Source organism: Colossoma macropomum, unplaced genomic scaffold (genome assembly GCF_904425465.1).
Source record: "Colossoma macropomum unplaced genomic scaffold, Colossoma_macropomum, whole genome shotgun sequence".
Taxonomy (NCBI): Eukaryota; Metazoa; Chordata; class Actinopteri; order Characiformes; family Serrasalmidae; genus Colossoma; species Colossoma macropomum.
The window spans coordinates 29,910,826-29,935,188 of NW_023494796.1; the positions used below are offsets into that span (position 1 = coordinate 29,910,826).

The window sequence follows — 24,363 nt, forward strand, 5'->3', positions numbered from 1 at the left end:
ATAGATTGTTCTTTATAGAACCTTTCTGATAAGGGTTCTACATAGCACCCAAAAGTGTTCTTCTATTGTTACAAACTTGACACCACAACATTAGCAGAACGCTTTTGGGTGCTATATATAACCATTTTCAAAAAGGTTTTATATAGATAACCTTGGTTCTATTGTCGGTTCTTTAGAAAAGAAAATGGTTCAATATGGAACCATGAACACTCAAAGAACCCTTTGCATAATAAAAGCGCTCCTTGCACCGTGAAAGCGTTCTTTAGACTAATGGAAAATGTGCTGTGGATGGTTGTATATAGAACCCTTTTGAGTGCTACATGGAACCATGTTCAAAAAGGTCCTATATAGAACCACCTACAGCAGGTTCTCTATGAATCTGAAGAACATTTTCATGAGGCAAAGAAACCTTTAATCAAGCAAAGGGTGATCTGAGTGTTCATGGTTCTATATAGAACCATTTTCTTTACTAAAGAACCCTTGCAGAACCATTCTTTTAGTGTAAACACATTTCTGCTGTTCACAGGGTGTGTTCAGTAACACAGGATGTGCAGTAGACTGACTAAGGTTTAACTAAGTTAGCCTAAAGCCGAAGCACAGGCTTATTACTCTTTCAAATAAACGAATTATCATAGATCCTTAAGGCGCCTCCTTATGAAAGCCTCTGTACGGGCTACAGTTCGTTTGTCGGTCAGTGTAGAGGTCAAGCAGAATGTTTTTGTTCAGTGTGTTTTACAAACAGTTTTGTTTTGTTTGTTGTTGGTTTTGTTTAAATTGTATTGTTCAAATTTGATTTATTTACATATTTACACTTCAAAAAACAAGATATTTACAGATTTACCTATTTGTAATAACTGTTTATACTGTTTTCTGAGCCACTATTAAACAGGGTGATTCAAAAAGATTCATCTGATTTCAAAATGATGTTTCTCTTGTAAATCATTACAGAACAATGCAGTAAACTGTAAATGGTTTAAATGAGCATTAAGTTTATTATGTAATTGTACAAGTGCTCAATCTGAACCTCCTCCAGCTGTACAGACAACATCAACACCATAGTCAAACTCATCCCATACTCAATTGAGCGTGTCGGGTGTCTCTGCACTCACAGCTCTTTCAGTGCGATTTCGGAGATCATCAGTGTTGTTGGGAGTGGCACATAAACAGAATCCTCAACGTAGCCCCACAAGAAAGTCACACGGAGTGAGATCTGGTGATGCTGGTGACCTTTTTCTTGGAACTGCTGGTACCAACGACGAACGCTCTGAGCTGCTGGAGGTTCACTGCCATACTAACAGCTAGAAACCCTATGACACCCTCTTTCAGTTGGATTGTGATTGGTTCCTAAAGGCGCCTCACGGTTGTAAAAACATGTCGCTTTAAAATCGGATGAATCTTTCTGAAATCACCCTGTACATATCGTTCTTTACAGAATTGGTTTGCTGATCTCTGTTCTAAGCAAACAACAGAAATTCCCATCTGATCGAGAACGATGAACGTCCTAATAACTACTGTAATAAAACATGATCATAAATAAATAAGAATCTCAAACGTGCTCGGTCAGCAAAAAAGGAGCCAAAGCCTAAACCTGTGTGTGCAGTTTATGTGCTGCAATCAGCAAAAACGTGGCCTAAAAAAAAGACTAGGAGGGTCAAAACAACAGCTTTGTCATGACCATCATTACCTCCATTAGGGTCAGCGGTGCACAAAGAGGTCACTCAGTGCCCAGCTCCCTTCCAATGGGACTGAATCAGTGAAGGCTGATTAAGTTAATTGGCTCATATGACCCCAGTTTCTTAGCAGGACCAGAACCTCTGGAAGAAGGCAAAGCAGCCACACCCGACCTACAGCATCACCTCGGTCATCCACGGAAGCTTCCGGTATGAAACACACGAGGAGGGATCTGTTCCAGCCAAATCTGTCCGCCATCATTCTTTCTGACGGTACTTCTCTCTTTTGCTCTGTGATCAAGACTTCACAGGTCAGGAGCTTCACAGGCTCAGCAGGGCGTCTCCACTCTGGCCCACGGTAAGCCCTTGATGCTGCGTGCCTCATGGCGAGGATAAAACACCTTTTTTAAAAAGTAAAAGAGCTCAGTGTTTCAACAAACATTCCCAGGGGAGTAAGTCAGGCGAGAGGGGGATCGACTTTTGGCGACGGGTATCGTTTCCTCGCTCCTGTCCCGATACAAAGCAAGGTGAAACGGTGACACTGGGCCAAGAAGCACTCATTAAATGACACAAATCCTGCTCCTTGTGGCACAAACGGGGGTGTGCTGCATTACCACGTTCCAGAAATGACAGTGAGATCCATTACATAAACTTGTCCTGACTGTGGAAGACCCTCCGGCTCCGGGTGGACAAATGATGCAATTCAAGACCGAGGCCTGGTGTTCAGCTTACTCTGCTCCACAGAGAGCAGGCCAATTCGGTTCTAGATGTGGCCACAAAGTGTTCTCTCTCTCCTTGGGCTTAGCAATGCTACGCAAATGAGCTGGCATTACTGAAAGGGGAATTCCACCACTGTTTCAGAATTTCTGTATAGGTCATTAGTTCGACATGTAGTCAAATTTTAAAAGGTCATTGGTTCGAGACGGTAAGTCGATATTACGAGAAAGTAAGTCGTTATTACAAGATATTAAGTGAACATCTTAAGAGAATATCATAAGTTCAATATAATAAGTCAAATTTTAAGAAAAAAAGTCATTATTTCGAGATAGTGAGTCAATATTACGAGAAAGTAAGTCATTATTTCGGGATAGTGAGTCAATGTTACGAGGAAGTAAGTCATTATTTCGAGATAGTGAGTCAATATTACAAGAAAGTCATTATTACAAGATATTAAGTGAACATCTTAAGAGAAGAGTTCAATATAATAAGTCAAATTTTAAGAAAAAAAGTCATTATTTCGAGATAGTGAGTCAATATTACAAGAAAGTCATTATTACAAGATATTAAATGAATATCTTAAGAGAAGAGTTCAATATAATAAGTCAAATTTTAAGAAAAAAAGTCATTATTTCGAGATAGTGAGTCAATATTACAAGAAAGTCATTATTACAAGATATTAAGTGAACATCTTAAGAGAAGAGTTCAATATAATAAGTCAAATTTTAAGAAAAAAAGTCATTATTTCGAGATAGTGAGTCAATATTACAAGAAAGTCATTATTACAAGATATTAAATGAATATCTTAAGAGAAGAGTTCAATATAATAAGTCAAATTTTAAGAAAAAAAGTCATTATTTCGAGATAGTGAGTCAATATTACAAGAAAGTCATTATTACAAGATATTAAGTGAACATCTTAATAGAAGAGTTCAATATAATAAGTCAAATTTTAAGAAAAAAAGTCTTTATTTCGAGATAGCGAGTCAATATTACGAGAAAGTAAGTCATTATTTCGAGATAGTGAGTCAATATTACGAGAAAGTCATTATTACGAGAAAGTAAGTCATTATTACAAGATATTAAGTAAATATCTTAAGAGAATATCAAGAGTTCAATATAATACGTCAAATTTCAAGAAAAGTCACTGGTTCAAGATGGTAAGTCGATGTTACGAGAAAGTAAGTCACTATTACAAGATTTTAAGTTAACATCTTAAGAAAATATCAGTTCAACATATTAAGTCAAATTTCAAGAAAATAAGTCACTGGTTTGAGAATGTAAGATGATATGAGAAAATAAGACATTATTACAAGACATTCAGTAAACATCCTGAGGAAATGTCATGAGTTCGACATAGTAAGTCAAATCTCGAGATAACTCATTGGTTCGAGATGGCAAGTCGACATTATGAGAAAGTATGTCATTATTACAACATATTCAGTCAACCTCTCAAGAAAAAAACATGAGTTCAAAATAGCAAGCCAAACTTAAAAAAAAATTAAGCATTGGTTTGAAAGGGTAAGTTGACATGAGAAAGTAAGTCATTACTACAAGATATTAAGTTAACATCTCGAGAAAACATCACAAGTTCAACATAGTCAAATTACAAGTAAATAAGTCATGGTTCGAGATGAGTCGAGTGAGTTAAGAATCAAGAAAATATTACAAGTTCCACATAGTAAGTCAGATTACAAGAAAATAAGTCATTGGTTTGAGATGGTAAATTGATATTATGAGAAAATTAAGTCATAATTCTTTTTAAGATATTAAAAAGAAAATGTCATGAGTTCGACATGGTAAGTCAAATTTTAAGAAAATAGGTCATTAGTCAGTAGTATTCTCTCTCCTTGTGTAGGACCTTGGGCTTAGTATTGTCAGGCAAACGACCTGACGTTATTTCAATCCGAATTTCTGTATAATTAAATCTTTAACATCTAAACAAAAGTCATTCAGAATGGTCTGAGGTAAAATGTGGCATTCTAGAAAAACTTAACACCAAGAATTGTTCACATTGGTGGTGACAGGAACCAGGACTCAGAATGTTTAGACTGTAAATACAGTCATTTTATAGTTATTTTATTTTTATATATGGGTCTTTGACATGATGTGCATTTTTGTGTCCAAGTAAATTATTTTTTAAAAAAGTTAATTAATAAATACATTAAATTATTTAACACTACCTCTTTTATGTAAAACAGTTTTCAGCGCATCTATATAAAATTAATTTTAGTTTTATTTTTTCCTCCAAAAGTCTAACGGTGCAACAATCCAACTATGAATCTGATTAAGCAAACTATCAAAAGGTAATTTAGTTAAATAAAATCTAAATAAAATAGTCTGGCACGATTTTATGTCTGAACACTTTAAAATAAAAACTATAAATTCAAGTGCCAGGACAAATTAAATGACTGCCTATTTAGTTTGAAATTAGTCTGAAAAGTCAGGTGGCGCAACCAGTGAGTCAAATGGAGCAACTAGACCAGCACAGTTTAAAAACTGCAAAGATTTGATAACACTCACTATATTTAAGATATAAAATGCACGTCAACGCAAATATATTTGCAGATATAAAAATGCACATCCTTTTCAATGAAATGTTTAAAAATAACCATTTTGCAAAACCTTGTCACCGACCCATATATTTGGTTTAATATTTCATATATTAAACCACAGAAAATAAGTCATAGGTTCAAGATGGTAAGTCAATTTTACAAGAAAATGTCATTAGTTTGACATAGTAAGTCAAATTTTAAGAAAATAGCTAATTGGTTCAACATGGTAAATCAATATCACGAGAAAATGTCATGAGTTCGACATAGTAAGTCAAATTTTAAGACAATAAGTTACTGAGTTGACATGGTTAGTCAATATTATGAGAAAATAAGTAATTATTACAAGAAATAAGTAAACATCTCACGAAAATGTCTTTAGAGGACATTTGAAGAAAAATAAGTCATTACCATATAAGTCGATACCATAAAAAATAAGTCATTATTACAAGTATACAACTCAAGAAAATATCAATACTTCGACATAAGTCAAATTTTAAGAAAATACGTCATTAGATCAACATGGTAAGTTGATATTATGAGAAAATAAGTCATTATTACAAGATATTGAGTAAACATCTCCATAAAATGTCAAAAGTTCAACATAGCAGGTCAAATTTTAAGAAAAAAGATCATTGGTTTAACAGGGTAAGACAACATTACGAGAAAATAAGTCATTATTACTAGATATTAAGTAAACCTATCAAAAAAATATCATTAGTTTGACATAATAGGTCAAATTTTAAGAAAATAAGTCACTGTTTCGACACATTAAGTCGATATTATTTGAAAATGTAATGCGTTTGACATAGCAGTCAAATTTTAAGAAAACAGGTCATTAGCTCGACATGGTAAGTCAATATAATGACAAATAAGTCATTATTACAAGATACTGAGTAAACGTCATTAATTTGACATAGTAAGTCAAATGGGGAAAAAAAAGTCATTGATTCGACATGGTAAGTCAATATTATGAGAAAATAGGTCGGTATTTTACCTACATCTCGAGAAAATATCATGAGTTTGTGACACTAAGTCAAAATGTTGACATACTGCCCCCCCCCCTCCCCTCCTCCGGACCCTCAGGAGCCCAGCACCTGGCGGGAACAGGCTTTCCCATCACCCCAGCGCGCACTGTTGTTTTTGGTAAGGTTAGCCACAAGCTACCGAGCAGCAGCGCGCGTGCTCGTGTTTTTCCAACGGTGACACAGCAGCAGCAGCTGGGCTCCCCTGGTCGAGAGGCGGCGGGGCAAAACGTCCAAATTCCGCTCAAAAACGCACTTACGTTTTCGGTGTCACGCTCGTTGACGGTCGGCAGAGGCGTCCGGGTAGACATTTTGGGTTTGGGGCCGCTGAGGAGGCGATGCGGCGAGGGACTGTGTGTGAACGGCGGCGGCGGCGGCGGCGGGTCTCTCCTCCTCCTCACAGCCCACTACATCTCTAACGGCATTTCAGACGGACGTGGCCGCCGACGGGAGTCGCTCATCGCCGCTTACTGCTATCCCAACGGGCCTCGCGAAGGACGAACACGGCTCCAGCCGAGGGGGGCGAGGTGGAGGAGATGCCGGTGAGGCGAGAGGATGTGTTGGACCAGAACCGGACACTCCGACGCAGAGGCGGCTTCTCATCTCATGAGCGAGGACGACGAACCGAACCGAGGTGGAGTGAATCAACGCGCGGAGTTTTTCTTTCCCACCTATATTCCAACAAGACCCGCCCACCCGCGCTGCGATTGGCTGACATTACATACGTCAAAGCAGTGTAGCCTATCGCTGCTCAGATGATGGGATTCTATTATCCAATCCTAGCAAAGGGGCGGGATTTGTCCGAACACGGGTGGGGAGAAGAAAAAGCGTCTTAAAGGGGAATTCCACCATCTTTTCAAAATTTCTGAACATGTGTTTTTGTGCGAAATGTTTGATTGTAGAGGCTCAGGTTTCGTTACAGTGGTGGTGATAGGAACCAGGGGTCACCATGACTACAACACAAATAGAGACATTTTATTTACTCTCCAGAACCACCAGTGAACCTACACGAGTCTTCTGAGTGTTTATATGGAATGATGATAATGGTGAAATAGTCATAAATCTCAAAATAATAAGTTTTCTTCAGGGATTGTTTTGACTTACAACACCCAGCATGCACCCTTCTGCCATGAATGATTTAAAATAAATGGATTAAAATTTTAAGCCAAAACTTTATCACAAATCTATCATAAAACAAAATCAGGCAGTGAATTCATAACCATTTCATGTAATAACCTTCTGTGAAGGAGCCTTTAGAGTTAGACGTCTGGTTCCTATCACCACCACTGTGAACGATTCTCTAGACTTGTTAGTCTGTAGAACAGAGCACTTCACACCAAACCACTCTGAATGACTGTTTACAATCATTTAATTATGAAGAAAATTTGGAAAAATTGGTGGAGTTTCCCTTTAATGAGGCAGTTTTAAAGGGCCCATTTCATGGACGAAATTCCCCTTGCCTTTTTTTTTTTAAATAAAATAATTAAACATTGTTAATGTGTCAAAGCCATTAACCTACCAGTCTATACAGTCTATGCAGTCTGTTTTTGTGAGGTCACAAAAACCAAGTATTTACATATATCAGCAGTTAAACCCCACCCACTCACATTGAGGTTATTAAGATTAAGTGATTAAGTTACCCTTGTCAGTCCCACACTGGGGAAATTTCACCTCCACATTTTAACCCAGCCATGCAGTGAAACACCACATACACACTAGTGAACACACACACTAGGGGGCAGTGAGCACACTCACCCCAGGGTGGGCAGCCCTATCCGCAGCGCCCAGGGGGTTAGGTGCCTTGCTCAAGGGCACCTCAGTCACGTACTGTCGGCAGGGGATCAAACCGGTGACCTTCCGGTCACAAGGCTGGTTCCCTAACCTCCAGCCCATGACTGCCCCAACGAAATAAACCCCAACAAACCCCGATAAAGAGTGTTTTGGCCTGGATTTCTTTGAATGCAGTGCCTGTCAGGATGAAGGCCATTTACACACCTCAGTCTTAAAGACACAGGAACAATAACAGTTTGGTTCTATGGCATAAAGAGAGGTTAAAAATTGGTCATGTAAAAATGAACTATGGCTGTTTTTGGTATGTAAATCTACAAAAGCATCAAAAGTGTGTTTTCACACAAGCGTCTTCAGTTTATACTGACATATTTTCACTGTAGTTCCGTCCATAAGACACTGAATCAGGACACTAAGTAGTGAGATCTTGGCCTGTTAGTCTATTTGTGTGAAGCTATGGCCATTATTTGACTTTTATCCAACACTTTTTAGTATTTTATGGCTATAAAACTTAATATCATCATCCAAAATGCTCCAAAAAAACTGAATACAAACAAGTGACAGCTTAAAGAGAGACATTCCTGCCACCTGCTGGACGTAAGCAGTGATGCAGTGTACCATGTTACAGGTTATTAGGCCCAGTTCAGGCCTAAAAACAGTGGTTCCTAATCCCAGACTCCCATGTTCTCCACATTTTTGTGATTTATCTCATCTTACACACCTGTTTTAACTCATCAGATGATTATCCAACACTTAATGAGCTGTCAAAAGGCAGGGGTGTCCACTCAGATCCTGAAGTGCTTATGAAAAAAGTGTTCTGGCGTATAAAACAGCATGTTCGCATAGTCACCTTTAGACATTTCAACTTGAAATTTTACATACTCACCCGAGCTTATTTTCCTGGCCATGTAATACACACAAATGTCTAAATATGTCAATTAACTGCCCCCTAATTTATTTATGAGGGTGTGTTCCATCTAGGCAAAAACAAAATAAATGAATAAATAATGAAATGGCAGGAACTGAACAGGCACTGCATATTGTTACGCACTGTAATTAAAAGCTGAACTTTGTGTTTTACTCAGCTGAACTGACGCTCATTGGCCACCACATGTACGTAGCCCAGTAATTACAGCTGATCTCATGATCCTTTGTTTGGAAGCCCCGGCAAAGACTACACTTCCTCCAACAACTCAAATAAATGCTGCTCTGTCTGTTTCTATTCAACAATCACAGAACACATTCTCACCTCATCCATAACAGCCTGGTACAGTAACCCCCCCAACTAATTCGCTCCATCACAAACAAGCAGTGTACAGAGCAAAGAAAATTATCTCTGACCTCACACATCCAGCGTGCCACGTTGTTCAGCTTTTGCCCTCTGGGAGGCGCTATAGATCTCTAATACACCCAGATTCAAAACGGCTTCAGTCAGTGCCAGTGCAGTCAGTTTAGCTAGTGTAGGGCAGTCAGTGCCAATGCAGACAATGCCAGTCCAGTCAGTGCCAGTGCAGCAAATACAGTCAGTTCAGCTAGTGCCAGTGCAGTCAGTGCCAGTGCAGCAAATACATTCAGTCCAGCTAGTGCCAGTGCAGTCAGTGCCAGTGCAGCAAATACAGTTAGTTCAGCCAGTGCCAGTGCAGCAAATACAGTATATCCAGCTAGTGCCAGTGCAGCAAATACAGTCAGTCCAGCTAGTGCCAGTGAAATCAGTGCCAGTGCAGCAAAAACAGTCAGTTCAGCTAGTGCCAGTGCAGTCAGTTTAGCCAGTGTAGGGCAGTCAGTGGGACCATTGCAGTCAGTGCCAATGCAGTAAGTGAAGCCAGTGCCACTGCATGGCAGTCAGTGTAGCAAATGCCAGTACAGCCAATGCCAGTGTGGTCAGTGCCAGTGCAGTCAGTCAGTTCAGCCAGTGCAGTAAATGAAGCTAAAGCAAGCGCATGGCAGTCAGTGCAGAAAATGCCAGTCCAGCTAATGCCAGTGCTAGTGCAGTGAGTGCCAGTGCAGTCAGTGCTAGCATAGTTGGTGTTGTCATTTTGTAGTTCACCATTAGCATCCAGACACGCCGGGAGTCTAAACCGTTTTTGTATATGAATATGCACGTCTTCCCCAAATTTCAAAGTCATAAAGTAGTGGAAATAGAAATATTGCTAGATATCTGCTGCACGAAACACTGTAACCCAGAGCTCATCTGTGGGAAACGCATGTATATCAGACCAAATGTCTCAGCTTTGAGACACTTTTGTATACCACACTCCAGAGTTACGATTTGACAGAACGTGCGCCCTTATTTGGGCATCATTAAGTGACGCAAGTCCTCTGTGTTTCAAAGTAATTCAAAACTATCATAGATTTTCCTGTGTAGATGAATTTAACATTTCACCTGAAATACTTACTTGCAGAGATGCTGGATTTGCTGAGCTGTGGTGATAGGAACCAGGGGTCGCCATGACTACAGTACAAATATAGACATTTTATTTACTATCCAGAACCACCAGTGAACCCACACAAGTCTTCTGAATGTTTTATATATAGAATGTTGATGGTAAAATTGAGGCAAGCCTGTCACTGCACCTCTGAGTCATCATCTTCAGGGACAATCTACACCTCATCCACACCTCATCAGACTCACTCTGATCCTCTCCACCTTCAATCTAGCAAATCAGTACTTACACACATAGATTGACATCTTGTACATCTCATATCCATATCTTGTATAATCTGTTAGATTTCTATATCAGTGTTCTGTCCCTGTGTACCTGCATCTCATTTATTATCTACCTCAGACTCGCTGCACATCCGGAAATGTGTATAACAGTACATTTCATAGTTTTAATTCATAACTTATTACTGTACAACTGTACATCGGAATAGAGCAATACTAGTGTATATTGTGTATATGTGTATATTCAGAGTCGGTGTATATATATTTCTTTTTCTTCTTAGATATTAAGATTTTTTGTATTTAAATTCTATAAGGGGGCTACGCACCTAAGATTTTCACTCACTTTCCATCTGTGTAAATGTGATGTGACAATAAACGTGATTTGATTTGATTTTGAAATCAGTTTTCTTTGGAGACCATTCTGCCTACACTGCCCTTCATGCACCACCCCTCCACCATGGATGAAAAGTTTTAGGCCAAAATCTTCTTAAACTGTCATAAAACAGTGTCTCAGTCATCAGACAATGAATTCATAACTATTTCATATATTAACTTTCTGTGAGGAGCTTTTAGAGGTGGACGTCTGGTTCCTATCACCACCACTGTCTCTCTAGAATGACGCAGTTAAACCAAACCACTCTGAAAGACTCTGTTTACTTCTAAATGGCTTAACTATGCAGAAATTAAAAGAGGTCTTCTAGAGGCGTTTTCAGGAGGAGAGAACAGGCGCTGTAGCACTTCATAGGGGCCCCCGTGTAGGGGTTCATACAATGGCCAAAACTCCCCCAGGGGGCGCAATATAGAGGTCTTTGCAGGTTCGGTTTTTGATGCCTGCACTTGTTTGCTTCAACCACGTCACACCTGCCCGCAGCCGTGAAACCTAGTGTTGTTCCTGTCCGCACCTGCCCGTCTCATGGCCACCCACACCCACTTTGATATAGGCTGGTCCTTGTCCTCACTTGCCCACTCGCCTTTGTCATCTCTGAGAGCACCTGCCTGCTTTGATGTCTCCTCGCTCGAGCCTTAATCCTCCTGCCTAGTTCATTTGTTTCAGTGTGGTGAACAATAAATGAACAAGCCTCTAATTTAACTCTAATTTAATAATAATAATAATGAGTAAAAAAGACACTTTTTCAATTTACAATCAATGAAAAGTGGAAAGTGAAGCCAAAAAATATACAGTAAAAGTAAAAAGAGAGTAAAAACATCTTCCTATATACAGACTCAAGTATATAAAAGTAAAAAGTAAACGCTTTGACAGATAACTTGCACATTCTCTCTGTTTGGTGGTGACTAATCAGTGAAACTGGTGCTCGCACATAGTTTTGATCAGTGTCGCGTCACACTGACATGAATTTGGATGGATGTTTTACTAAAAGCAACAAAATCATGGGAAAAAAATGATAAAATTTTGACAAATTGAGATTTCAAACAAGTATAAACAGGTCATGCGCCGATTTAAAGTAAATTTCCCATAATTCACCGTAATATCTAAACTTTTATCACAGTTTATGATGTTATCACAATATTGGATTCTTAAAAATGTTGTAAGCTTAACAAACTACAGCCCAAAATCTGAGACTACATTGAAAATCTCTTTGTTTTTTGTTTAAATTTCAACCTGAAAATAAACAAGAAAGTTTTAGAATCTTGAAAAACTATTTTAAAAAATGTTCTGACAATAAAAATGATATTCAAAATTCTGCACTACTTTTAGCTCAAACTGAGGCAAATCTGTGAAACTGAACAAAAAGGCCAGATTGTTTTTTGAGTCTTATCTCTTCCAGTAAAGCTCGTGTTCAGACGCCTCTCGGGTGGATCTGATCTGCTCATCAGAGGCTTTAACACCAACTCATGGAGTCCACGCAGCTCAAGCGCACACTGGCATTAAAGCAAAAGGGGGAAACACCACCAAATATAATACAAATATATACAAATGTCATATTGTTTCAATACTAAATAGTAAATAATACAGTACTCATACTCCAATATAATGCTTTTAAAGTATCAATGTACAGAAATAAGTAACAAGTATTTTTAAAACCTGGATAATAATAATAATAATAATAATAATCGTAGTAAAATGTGTAACAATTTCAATATATTATTAAGAAATAGGAAAAATTACACTCAAATAGTACAGTGAAGTATTAAAATTGAAGATTTAATGCGTATGACCTGTTAGGTCTGTTATTGGCAGTGTGGGGTAGTTACTAAAACAAAGGGAATCAATTAAAAATTATCTTTACATCTCAAACTGTACTGGGATGACTTTACTCATTCCTTTCCGGACAATAGCATGATTGAACGTTCCGTTTTGTCACTACCAGAACAATCATACCACTACCCAAACTTTCCCCAATGTTCCGGTGGTGACAATTTTAGCTCAATTTGAGCAGAACACTAGCAAACGCAGCTGTTCACACATAAAATCATATTTTTACTAAAATACAAAAAAGTTTACATAACTACAGAACATTTGTGTTTCGGTAGTGACTATTCTTAATGTTCCATGCTGACTTCCAGACTTTGAGACACATTTACTTCAAAACAGTGGGATCTAACTGTTCACGAGGGCCATGAGGGACAGGGATGTAGCCTCAGGCTTTGTTCACACAGCAGGTAAAAGTGGCCCAAATCCGATCTTTTGGCAGTGTGAACAGATAAACACACTGAATCTGACGTTTTCAGTTCCGATTTGAGACGCTTAGTTTGGAAACTGGTCTGTTCAGACCGATGAGACACACACACACACACACACACACACACACATCATCTACACCGCTTTTCCTTCCAGGTCGCGGTGGGGTGCTGGAGCCTATCCCAGCTGTCATTGGGCGGAAGACAGGATACACCCACAGACACTGGGGAGAACATGCAAACTCCACACAGAAAGGACCCTGGTCGCCCGGCCGGGGAATCGAACCCAGGCCCTTCTTGCTGTGAGGCGACAGCGCTACCCACTGCTACCCACTATTTAAAAGATAATGTGAATCAGATTTGGGCCACTTTTACCTGCTGTGTGAACGTAGCCTAACTTCCTGCTCATTAATGCCGGGGCATGGCCAAAATAAAGCTCCGCCTACGGACTAAAGCTTTGTTTTTCGGTAGTGACATGAAAACGTGGCACAGCAAGTTTTTTTATTTGAAAATTACATTTATAACTAAATCCTTCTGCTTCACTTTGAAAGGAATCAAAAAGGTTTTTAAAAAATTGTTAAAATGAAAAATATATATATATATTATTTTCACAAGTTTCTGCACAGCCACAATAGAAGCTGCTTCACTGACTGCTCATTTGACTCGTCTATGACATCTTGACCTTCTTCTGTTCTGCGATCCACGCTTGCAGTCAAGTCACAGCAATGACAAGATCTAGGTTCATTTCCAAGCACGGTTCTTGTGTGCTAGGTATGTCCCGGCATTGCACACCAGATGGCAGAGTTTGCCTTTGTTTGAGCAGCTAAGGACGTTTACAGGAGCACAGAAGTAGAGAATCTGTTAAGAATTGGAAGTTAAGCACATTAAAATGTGTATTTTTAACAAATTTGCCAACTCCAAAATATGCAGAAGCCTGTACTGATTCATTTATATGAACTCTGAGGATGAATATAATGACTATAACGAGAAATTTTTGGGGCGAGAGAGAGAGAAAGAGAGCAATCTGCTTTGTGTTACAGTTCAAAGTCAAAGTCAGCTTTGTTGTCATTTCTTCTCACCACAGTTCTGTTATTAGAGGAATGGAGTGTAGCTTCTCCAGAACATGGTGCTACATTAAACACAGGTGCACAATAAATCCAAAAAATATACACAAACACGACAATAAATTCCTCCACAATATACAGTATCTACAACTACACAGCCTTTGAGGACAGAACAGCAATAGCAGGCAGCAATAATAGTTGTGTGTGTATTTTTATCAGTGTGCTGATATTTGACTTATAGTGACTGTGAGTTATAGGGAAGGTATTCATTTCAAAGCTCAGATTCCAGCTGTCTTTTTTCATCGTGAAACGTCCATTTGTTAGAGACAGCGAACAAAGAGTGGTATCATGGTGAAAAACCCCTGCAGCTTGGCAGGGAGACGAGCATTGCTGGAATTCTACATCTGATCTGCATGGATCACTTCTTGAAAGGTTAGATAGCAGCGATTCCACAGGGGAAACACTTCGCTTGTGAAAACCGTTCCTGTCCTTTTCTTAACCTCGTTATTCCCTGTGACACATCAGTTATACACAGAACAGCCACTTCATTTAGTCCACCTCCTTGTTTCTACACCCACTGTCCACTTTATCAGCTCCACTGACCGTATAGTTTCACTTTGTAGTTCTACAGTTACAGACCGTAGTCCATCTGTTTCTCTGCATACTTTGTTACACTGTTCTTCAATGGTCAGGACTCCCACAGGACCCCCATAGAGCAGGTATCATTGGGGTGTCCAGCAGTGACACTGAGGTGTTTAAAAACTCCAGCAGCCCTGCTGCGTCTGATCCACTCGCACCAGCGCAACACACAATAACACACCACCACCACGTCACTAGTTAGCAAACCAAAGTTTTCACAGTTAGCAACAACCAAAAGAAGCAGTGCATCACACTTAACTCAACTTTGCTTAGCTTGGTAATTAGCTTACTGAGGCCATTGACTAACTGAGGCAAAGTGCGGCCCTATTGTGAAACCTGCTCTTCATTGTTGTTACAAGTATGACCTTTGATCACCCCATGGCATTAACTATGACCTTGGGAACCCTTTCATAATTTCTCTTAATGTATCATATTGATGTATGACGCGTCATATAAAGGGAATATAGAACCCTGGGAAATATAGGGCCCTAGGAAAAGAGGATCCTGGGAACAGAGGATCCTAAAAACATAGGGCCCTGGGAAATAAGACCCTGGGAACATAGGGCCCTAGGAAAAGAGGATCCTGGGAACAGAGGATCCTAAAAACATAGGGCCCTGGAAATAAGACCCTGGGAACATAGGGCCCTAGAAAAAGAGGACCCTGGGAACAGAGGATCCTAAAAACATAGGGCCCTGGGAATTAAGACCCTGGGAACATGGGGCCCTAGGAAAAGAGGACCCTGGGAACAGAGGATCCTAAAAACATAGGGCCCTGGGAATTAAGACCCTGGGAACATGGGGCCCTAGGAAAAGAGGACCCTGGGAACAGAGGATCCTAAAAACATAGGGCCCTGGGAAATAAGACCCTGGGAATATAGGACCCTAGGAAAATAAGACCCTAGGAACATAGAGCCCTAGTTAAATTGGACCCTAGGAACATAGGGCCCTGGAAAAAAAGACTCTCGGAACATATGGCTCTAGGAAAATGAGACCCTGTAAACATAGGGCCCTGGGAAGATAAGACTCTGGGAAAACAGGACCCTTGGAACAAATGGCCCTGGGAAAATAAAAGCCTGGGTTTATAGGGCCCTGAAAACATAGGGCTCTGGGAAAATAAGACCCTGAAAACATAGGGCCCTGTTTTTTCAGGGTCTCCTAGGAAAATAAGACCCTGGGAACAGAGATACACTCCCAAACAGCAGTAACAGTCGTCTTGAATCTAAAATATTTTGTTGTTTTGTTCATATTCATAGATAACAAGATAGCAAGTCTTTTTGAGATTACTTATCAACTCCATAATAGTTTGAGATCAACTGTGATAATTATGGCTTGCAGTTTACATGTTGCTATTTTGTCCATTACTTGTTAACCACATTAGCCTTGTAGCTCCAATACAAAGTTAAAGAAGCAAACTGCCAACACCAAACATGTCTTGGCTGATCGACTACATTTGTGGTAAAGAATAAATAGAGTGATTTGAATATTTTTTTGCTGAACTATTCCTTTCAAGTAAGTCACTGAAGTAAGCCTGTATGCAAATTACGACCTGTCAACCCTGAGCTGAGGTGGAGGTTTTATTGTGAGGTGAAAGGAGAGAAGAAACCACAGACACCAAAGTGTGTATTTAAAAGCCTTCATGAAGTTGGAGAACAAGCCACAGATGAACTGCAATCATGTCTGAACACAGAGACACAGACATAATACACATGAAAACGTTTGTGTTATGGCTGCTGTGAATGTAATCGGGTGTGCCGCTAGATCCCAACGTCTTAAATGACAGATGTTGTTTCTGAGTGTCAAACTTTAAGTAGTTTATAATGAATTTGTTTTTGAATGATCCATATACAGCGCTGTGCAAAAGTCAGAGACCACCCTTCACACACCGTTACATGTACATTTTCAGTGTTAGAAAAAAGCAGAAAACATATTTAACAGGAAATTAACAGAGGCTTTTCAGTATTTAGTGTTAGTGTTTAGTGTGTCCACTCTTCCATTCTTTTCGGGAGACTCACTTTCAGTTTTTCTTCAGGGATATTTCCTCACACCTCCAAAGTTCAGTCTCAGAAGTTGGTTGCATGTTCTGTTTCTCACAATCCAAGTAATCCCAATGACAAACTGAGACTCAGAGATGAAAGGTTTAAGTGCTGTTGATCTGACTGGGACAGTTTTGGTGGTCTTTTCTGAACTAGACTTTCGGAAACTCATATTTTTCCTTTGAATTTCTCCTTATGCAAGTGAATTATCTTATATCCAATCTAAGAAATATCTCCTTTAGCCATTTTAGATGCGCATGAGAAAGAAAAGTGCAAGGCAGCTGAGGTGAGTTTGGGTAGTTATTTGCCTGAATGTTAGTGTCTGTTTGAATGGGAACTGAATGTCAGTGGCTGTGTTTACATGCAACGATTTTTGCCAATCCGATTGAATACAATGCGATTACAGATTTAGACTGAGGTGTTTATATGCACTCTATTCAACAATCTTCGTTTACATGCTCACTACAAGTAATCCGATGCAAAATGACGCGCATGCGTGGAGTAGCGCTTAGAGTAAACGTTACCATGACAGCGAACATCACGTGAGGTCCAGACCAGTTTCTGCTCCGCCATGTTGAGCGGTGTAAACTTTCGCCCTGACGCGACGCACATGCGCAGAATATACTTACACGTTCCGATTGGAATGTAATCGGATTCAGGCGTTTACATGGCTATTATTCTTCTATTTAACGGATTATTTAGAAGTTTACCCACCTCGTTTAATCGGATAGAAATTGTATTCCGAATGGCCTCAATCGGATTAGACTATTCCGATTGAGGTGTTTACATGGACGTATTCTATTCCGATTGAGCTATTAGTCGGATTATTAACGGATTATCAGGCTGCATGTAAACGTGGCTAGTGAGATCTTTGGGAGCAGCTTTTGTTGCAGCTGTAATGGGTTGGTTATAAGATTGGAAGAGTTAAAGTGGAAGCAGAGTGAACAATAGTACAGAGTACACAAATTAAATGGGGTGATATCATGTTTGATGTTGGAGGCTGCTGTGTAATTTTCTGTTAAACATGTTTCCTGATTTTTTCTGATGCTGAAAAACAGATAACTTGTATTTAATCGCCGTTTTGACTGGAAATCAAATAAATGAAGGGTGGTTTCTGACACATCACCACAGTACTACTGTAGATGCTTATATATGTACAGTGGTGCTTGAACGTGTGTGAACCCTTTAGAACTTTCTATATTTCTGCATGTCATCAGACATTCACAAATATGCAATATTGGATTATTTTCCTCAATGAATAAATGACCAAGTCTAATATTTTTGTCTCATTTGTCTAATTTGGTTCTCTTTATTTACTATTAGGATTTGTGTGAAAATCTCATGACGTTTTAGGTCAAATTTATGCAAAAATATAGAAAATTATTAAGGGTTTACAAAGTTTCAAGCCATCTACTGTATGTTATGATTACTGTGGTTCAAACTTGAGAGATAAGATTCTTTGCTGAGACGCATATCAAGACAAATGGGAACATAAGACTCTGAAAAATAGGGCCCTAGGAAAACAGGACCCTGGAAACAAGAGACCTTGGACTCTCTAAATGGAGCTCTAGATGAGTCACGGTGCATTTTCCTCTAGCGGCAACACCAAACCCTTTGGTGAAAAGGACTTACAAGCTGGTCTCCAATAACATTAACTATACTCGGCTGGCCTTTGCCAGCTTTGAGGTGAGGACTTCCCGCGATTAGCTCATTGCACTAATCAGGAACATACAGCATCGCCACACTGCATAAAGCAGCATTTTCTTTTCTTGTTTTAACTGGCCGTTCACCATTTGAACCACTGTTTTGCTGAATAGAATGCTCTGTACTTTCACTTGAACCAAGCAGAGAAGGCTTAGAAGCTTAATGGCACCCAGCCATCGCGATGGAAGCGTTTTCAAACTGTAAGATTCCTTATAAAACAGAATGGAAGGCAAGCTGATACTGCCTAATAGGCGATTATTTTCTCGTGTTTGCCCTTCCTGACAGAATTATTGCCTTGGAACGGCCTGACCGCTTTCACAGCAGGCACTGTGCGGTTTAACCACATGGCTCTTGCGCTGTAATTCACTGATGTCGGTCAGGGAATAGGCCTGGTGTTCTGTGTCTTGTCATCACATTGACTTAAAAGGGTAAACTTTAGGATTCAGTTCCTGACTGCAGCTTTAAAATGCAGTTGAACCCCAGAATATTGCTGTTGGTTATATCTGGAATAGCTTGAAGCAGTTTAAAACAATAGTCTGGTGAAAATGTACAACATTTTTCCCAGTGAAATGTAGCCAACTTGTTAAGGCAATATTGGGCTAGTTTTGCACTTAAGTTATGAAGCTAATGTAGCTAACATTTAACAGAAACTTACTGGACATCCCAACAGCACCGTGCCGGAATCAAAGTGCTCTTAGTTCGTATGTAATCGCAAACAGACTTGCTTTTGTAGTCAAAAGGTCTGTTGCATAGCTAAAAACTGTAGTAGCAGCCATCTCAAAGCCTGAACTTCATCAGCTTGTCCATACCTTTGTCCATTTTCATATTCGATCGTCATACAGTGCCACATACAACAGAGGACAGGCAACTTTTATGTGCTATACACTTGAGCACTTGGCAGCCCCGCTCTGTGAGTTTGCATGGTCTACCACTGCATGGCTTCATGTTGTTGCTCCTAGTCGCCTACATTTCACAATAATACCACTTACAGTTGAGCAGGGCAGCTCTAGCAGGGCAGTCACTTCACAAACTGGCATGTGGCAAAGGTCAGTGCCATTTCTCTGAGCTCTTCAGTACAGCCAGTTCTACTGCCAGTGTTTGTCTGGGAGATGGCTGTGTGCTTGATTTCATACACCAGTTAGCAATGAGTGTGGCTGCCACACATGAACTCGATAACAATGAGGGGTGTCCACATACTTTTGACAAACGTGAAGTGCTTCAGTTAAAAATAGCTCACTTTGAAGCTTTAAGTGAAAAAGGTATCGCACTGGTATCAGTATCAGCCGACACACGAGGTTTCAGCATCTGTATCGGAATAGCCCCTTCTCTAATTAAGCCCCCCTCCGCACTGTTTAATGCCAGTGGTTGAATGTAAGCTCCAGTGAAGTGCACTTTACAAGGCAGAGCTTGCTTCCTCTGTTTGCTCCAACAAGTCAATAAAAGCCGCTGGTATGCCGAACATCTCTGGAAGGCGAGATACGCGAAGGGCGGGGGCGGAATTTAATCAGGGATAAAGTGATCCCGCTATTACAGCGCCAGTCCTACATGCCCGAAAAACACACCCCTGACTAAAGTAAATAATCAATGACGGGGAAAGCACTCTGGAGCCGGTATTGCCAGCCTGTCCATCACTCTCCAGCTCCCCTCCGGGGCTCGGGGGTTTGAGAGAGTGGAAAATTTGAAGAAGTGCTGCATCGCACTCGAAATCCAGGCCAGATGTGGGGGGAAAAAAATGGGGGCTATTAGTATCATCCTTTGCGGGGAAAGGCACATGCACACGATGTTTGGACGTTTGTTTAAAAGGCAAGCTGTTTGTCATGAGATTTCAATGGAGTGCATCCCGAAAGGACATTCGTAGATCTTTTTTTTGCTCTAATGCATGCGACATTAGGCCCTTTATAAGTATGATAGATTACATATTCCACACTTTGATCTCTACTAGTTCTGCGTTTGTCACTGCACCACCCAAACTCTTCAAGATTTTGTAGCTACTGCTGTTTTTTTGATGCTTTCTCAAGGAGCCTCATTTGTTTATGTGTTCAGTACATTTATATAAGCACCGACCAGCCACTGCATTAAAACCACCTCCTTGTTTCTACACTCACTGTCTATTTTATCAGCCCAACTGACCATATAGGAGCACTTTGTAGTTCTACAGTTACAGACTGTAGTCCATCTGTTTCTCTGCGTTGTTCTTCAAAGGTCTGGAGCCCCACAGAACAGGTAGTATTTGGGTGGTGGGTCATTCTTAGCACCGCAGTGACACTGACGTGCATGGTGTGTTAGTGTATGTTGCGCTGGTACAAGTGGATCGTCAAAGCAGTGCTGCACAATGGGAGTGGTCTTCCAGGGCACGAGGGGTCACTGAAGGGCTTTATGAGCATGACATCAAACACCAATGGGAGATTTTGGGCTGATGTGTTAGACAGCGTTCTCCACCACCATCATCAAAACACCAACTGAGGGAAAATCTTTCAGAAGAACGGTGTTCCATCCCTCCAGTGTAGTTCCAGAGACTTGTAGACTCTTTATCAAGGCGTTCAAGCAGCTCACTGTGGCCTAACACCTTAACAAAAACCATAACTTCGTTTTAACTGAGATTGTTTGATCAGATATCCCAGGTGACTGTGCAACGATGTTCCAGCAACTACCAAATTAAGCACATTTAGACACATTTAGCCAACTGCATAGCTATACAGCACAGATTCAAGCTCCAGGCAGTAAGTGCTATTCATCTGGCTCATATAAAGCTGCTATATTTTATGTACAGTGGTACCAGTATGTCATGCTAGCAATACACCATAGCGTCAGTTGACCAGGGAGTTCACACTGGCACAACAGTAGCTTGATAAATAGGCCTTTTTCCTCGGAGTGAGAAGGCGTGTGTGCCACTTTCAAAAGCAATGTTTGCCAAAAGCAACGAGTGACCTCATCTAATTTTTTCCCCCGGTCTCAAATACCATCCAATAAAGCAATTTCTCACCTTTTCTGTATTTTGTCTCTCTAAACAAGCCCTCTCCTGGCTTTGGCCCGGCTGACACCGGATATACATTCTGTGTTCATTCATGAGTTCACAGATTATTCCAGCCAGGCTGGCAAGTGGTGATACGCCGCTCCCTTTTCTGTTATGATGTATAACATTAAATGGTTTAACACTGTGTACACTCACTAAAGCAACAATCTGGTGACAAATCAAACCTAAAACACAACTTTCCACTCACCCCAGATGTAGTTAATCAGCGAAGACATGTTTGGTGTCCAATTTAGCCGGAGCTATGAGGCTAACGTTGCTAACAAACATGAGAAGTCAACCGAATCTTTTCAGTATACATTCTCAAAACTTCTCTGAAATCTTCCACTCAAACTGCATCCAAGTGTTCATTAAGGTCACATAGACTTACAGTGAACCAGTGAAGTCGAGTCTTTAGCAGAGATTTTTGGCCTAGTCTCATTATTAGCATTGAACAGAATTGAACACCCACAGGTTCCATACGGCTTTAGATATTGAGCCTTTTATTAAAGAAAGACCTTCAATATGAAGGACAAACTTAGGCGCTACATGCAGTAAACGAGGTGTTAAAAGCAAAGCGGCAAATCAGATTGAAACAGCTGCTTAGTCTGTTGTTTATATAGCATGTATGCTAGCTATAGCTAATATAAAGCAAGTGCAAAAGCTAATCCAGCCGGAGTTTCAGTGAAAACTTTCAAGGAATGTTATCTGCAACTTAAACTAGATTAGCTGACAACTTCAGCTAATAGCTGTTGTGCTAGCTAGCTTACTTGCTATTCAAACTGCAGGCTAGTCAACCTTTTCAAGTTGTTGTTCCTTCCTTTTAGCACTCAATTTATTGCTTGTAGCACTTCATCTTTTCTGAAGCCTAATCTGACCCCATTGACCCCACTGTGAGCTGTGGAGAACGTTGTGAAGCCCAACCTCACACTGATTTCAATTCTCAAGAAACCTTTAGGCAGAGTTAGCACGTTAGCACATATTCATTAGCATGAAAGTCTTTACAGTTAACTGTAAAACTTGTTACTGATTTAATTCAGTTAAGTGCTAACTTTGTTGCGCTTATTCACAAAACGTCAGGCACATACAAACCTACCTATGCCTTTTGAGGTCCCTCCCAGAGTTGCTGGCAACTCTGATAAGTATGATTCATCCAATGAGGATGTATGATTACCCTGATAACACGAACAACACAGGCCAGCATGAATTCCATGATGATCTAAGCTGGTTTATGCTGGTCTAGCTGGTCACCCTGCTTGGTCATGGTGGTTGACCAGCATACCAGCAGCCAAAACACAACATATGCTAGTGACAAGCCATGCTGGTCTTTACTGTATATTTCCAGCAGGGTAGACTCCACAGGATTGCTGAGATGACTGTGCATGACCATAGCACAATTGATATGCAAACCCTGCTGAAATAATCCATAAAAGCCATTAAAAGTGTCTGTTGGTTGAGTCAGTAATGGTATTTAGTGTTTTCCTGATGGGTTGATATCACAATGTAAATGACTCTAATGGTTTATTAGGTGTTCTGATTGCAGATGCATCTGATGGTTTCCTAATAAGACAGTCAACATGCAACTTGAGTGCGACTGGCGTACAAGTCGCTGACCTGAGTCCTCGTCTCAGCAGTTGGCCCAGAGGTCAGCAACCCAAATGTTAAGTAGAGCCATTTTGTCCTTTCAACAAAAATCAAACCACATTGAGAGCCACGACATTTTTTGTCCATCTCGGCTGTAAATGTGTCTCGGTATGTGCTGATGTTCTAGTAAGGGGCTAAAAAATATAATATAAACAAAAACACAGACTTACTCTGCTCTGCTTTAAGCTTTAGCTCAGCTATAGCTGCTTTTCTCACATCTCCAGCAGGAAACTTTTCCACAAAACTGCAGAACAATTTCTTGTAAAATGTCTCGCACCGTTCAATTTTTTATGAGCTTCTTATTTGCCAGTCTTTCGTTTGATTTTTTCCATTCCTCCTTAAAGGATGAGAATGCAACTGCTGCACCATTTAAGGCGGAACGGGAAAATTCAAACAAGAAGCTGTTGAATGAGAAACTGACTTCAGCCTCATGACTTTTTCGTGTTTGACAGTTTCTCACTACAGATTAAACGTATCAGGAAACCAGCTGGAGTGATTATAAATGCAAGTAAGTCCATTCATCTCCAAATTATCGATGTTTACCGTAAATCTCTCTTTTTGCCTTTTGGTTAGCTACTAGCTAGGCGAGATTGTCTGTGTTGCTATGGTGACCAGCAGTCTGTGCTGATCTTCAGGGTTAAAGGGTGAATTAGCAGTTCTACATTAACTCCAGAGTTTAAGACATTTATTATTAAACTGTGTTGAACGATCAGCAGAGCTTTATTTTACTGTAAAGGAGGATTATTTTATTTTTACCTACTAATCTAATTCTGCTGTGGAGCCACAACAGGGCAGTAAAAGAGCCACATGTTGGTGTAGCCAAAGGCCGTAGGCAACCACAGGTGTTGTGCTGGATACACAACATGGTTACGCTACAGGTTATGTTTATTTTTTCTAAAATAAAACTGTTTGACTGATGTATTTACAGAACAACACTGCAGAAATTGAATGTAATTTAGTGTCAATATGCCTGTGTGACATGAGTGCATGTGAAGGGGAATGGGATTCATTCACAGCGTTCAGCTACATGGTGAACTTTTGATCATTTTTATAGATCACAGTAGGTCATACTGTGTCCTAAAGCCAAAATCTGGGCACCAAACTTATCTTGGTGGATCAACTTCTGGTGAGTTGTACACTAACATTAAGTTACTGAAGCATCTTAACTGCCTACTTTGCATATTAGAAGTGTCTTTACAGGGTGGCTGCTGCC

The 24,363-nt window shown here is 40.1% G+C and overlaps 1 protein-coding gene across 1 annotated transcript in view; it reads right to left on the minus strand.

Annotated features, from left to right (window-relative positions):
* Positions 1-6,879, minus strand: part of LOC118816733 (serine/threonine-protein kinase MARK1-like) — a 96,297-nt gene extending 89,418 nt beyond the window's left edge. The window contains exon 1 of the mRNA XM_036583292.1: positions 6,224-6,879. Coding sequence (XP_036439185.1) covers positions 6,224-6,274 — 51 coding nt within the window. The 5' untranslated portion in view covers positions 6,275-6,879. The remainder of the gene's footprint in view (positions 1-6,223) is intronic.
* Between the last annotated feature and the right edge of the window lie 17,484 nt (positions 6,880-24,363).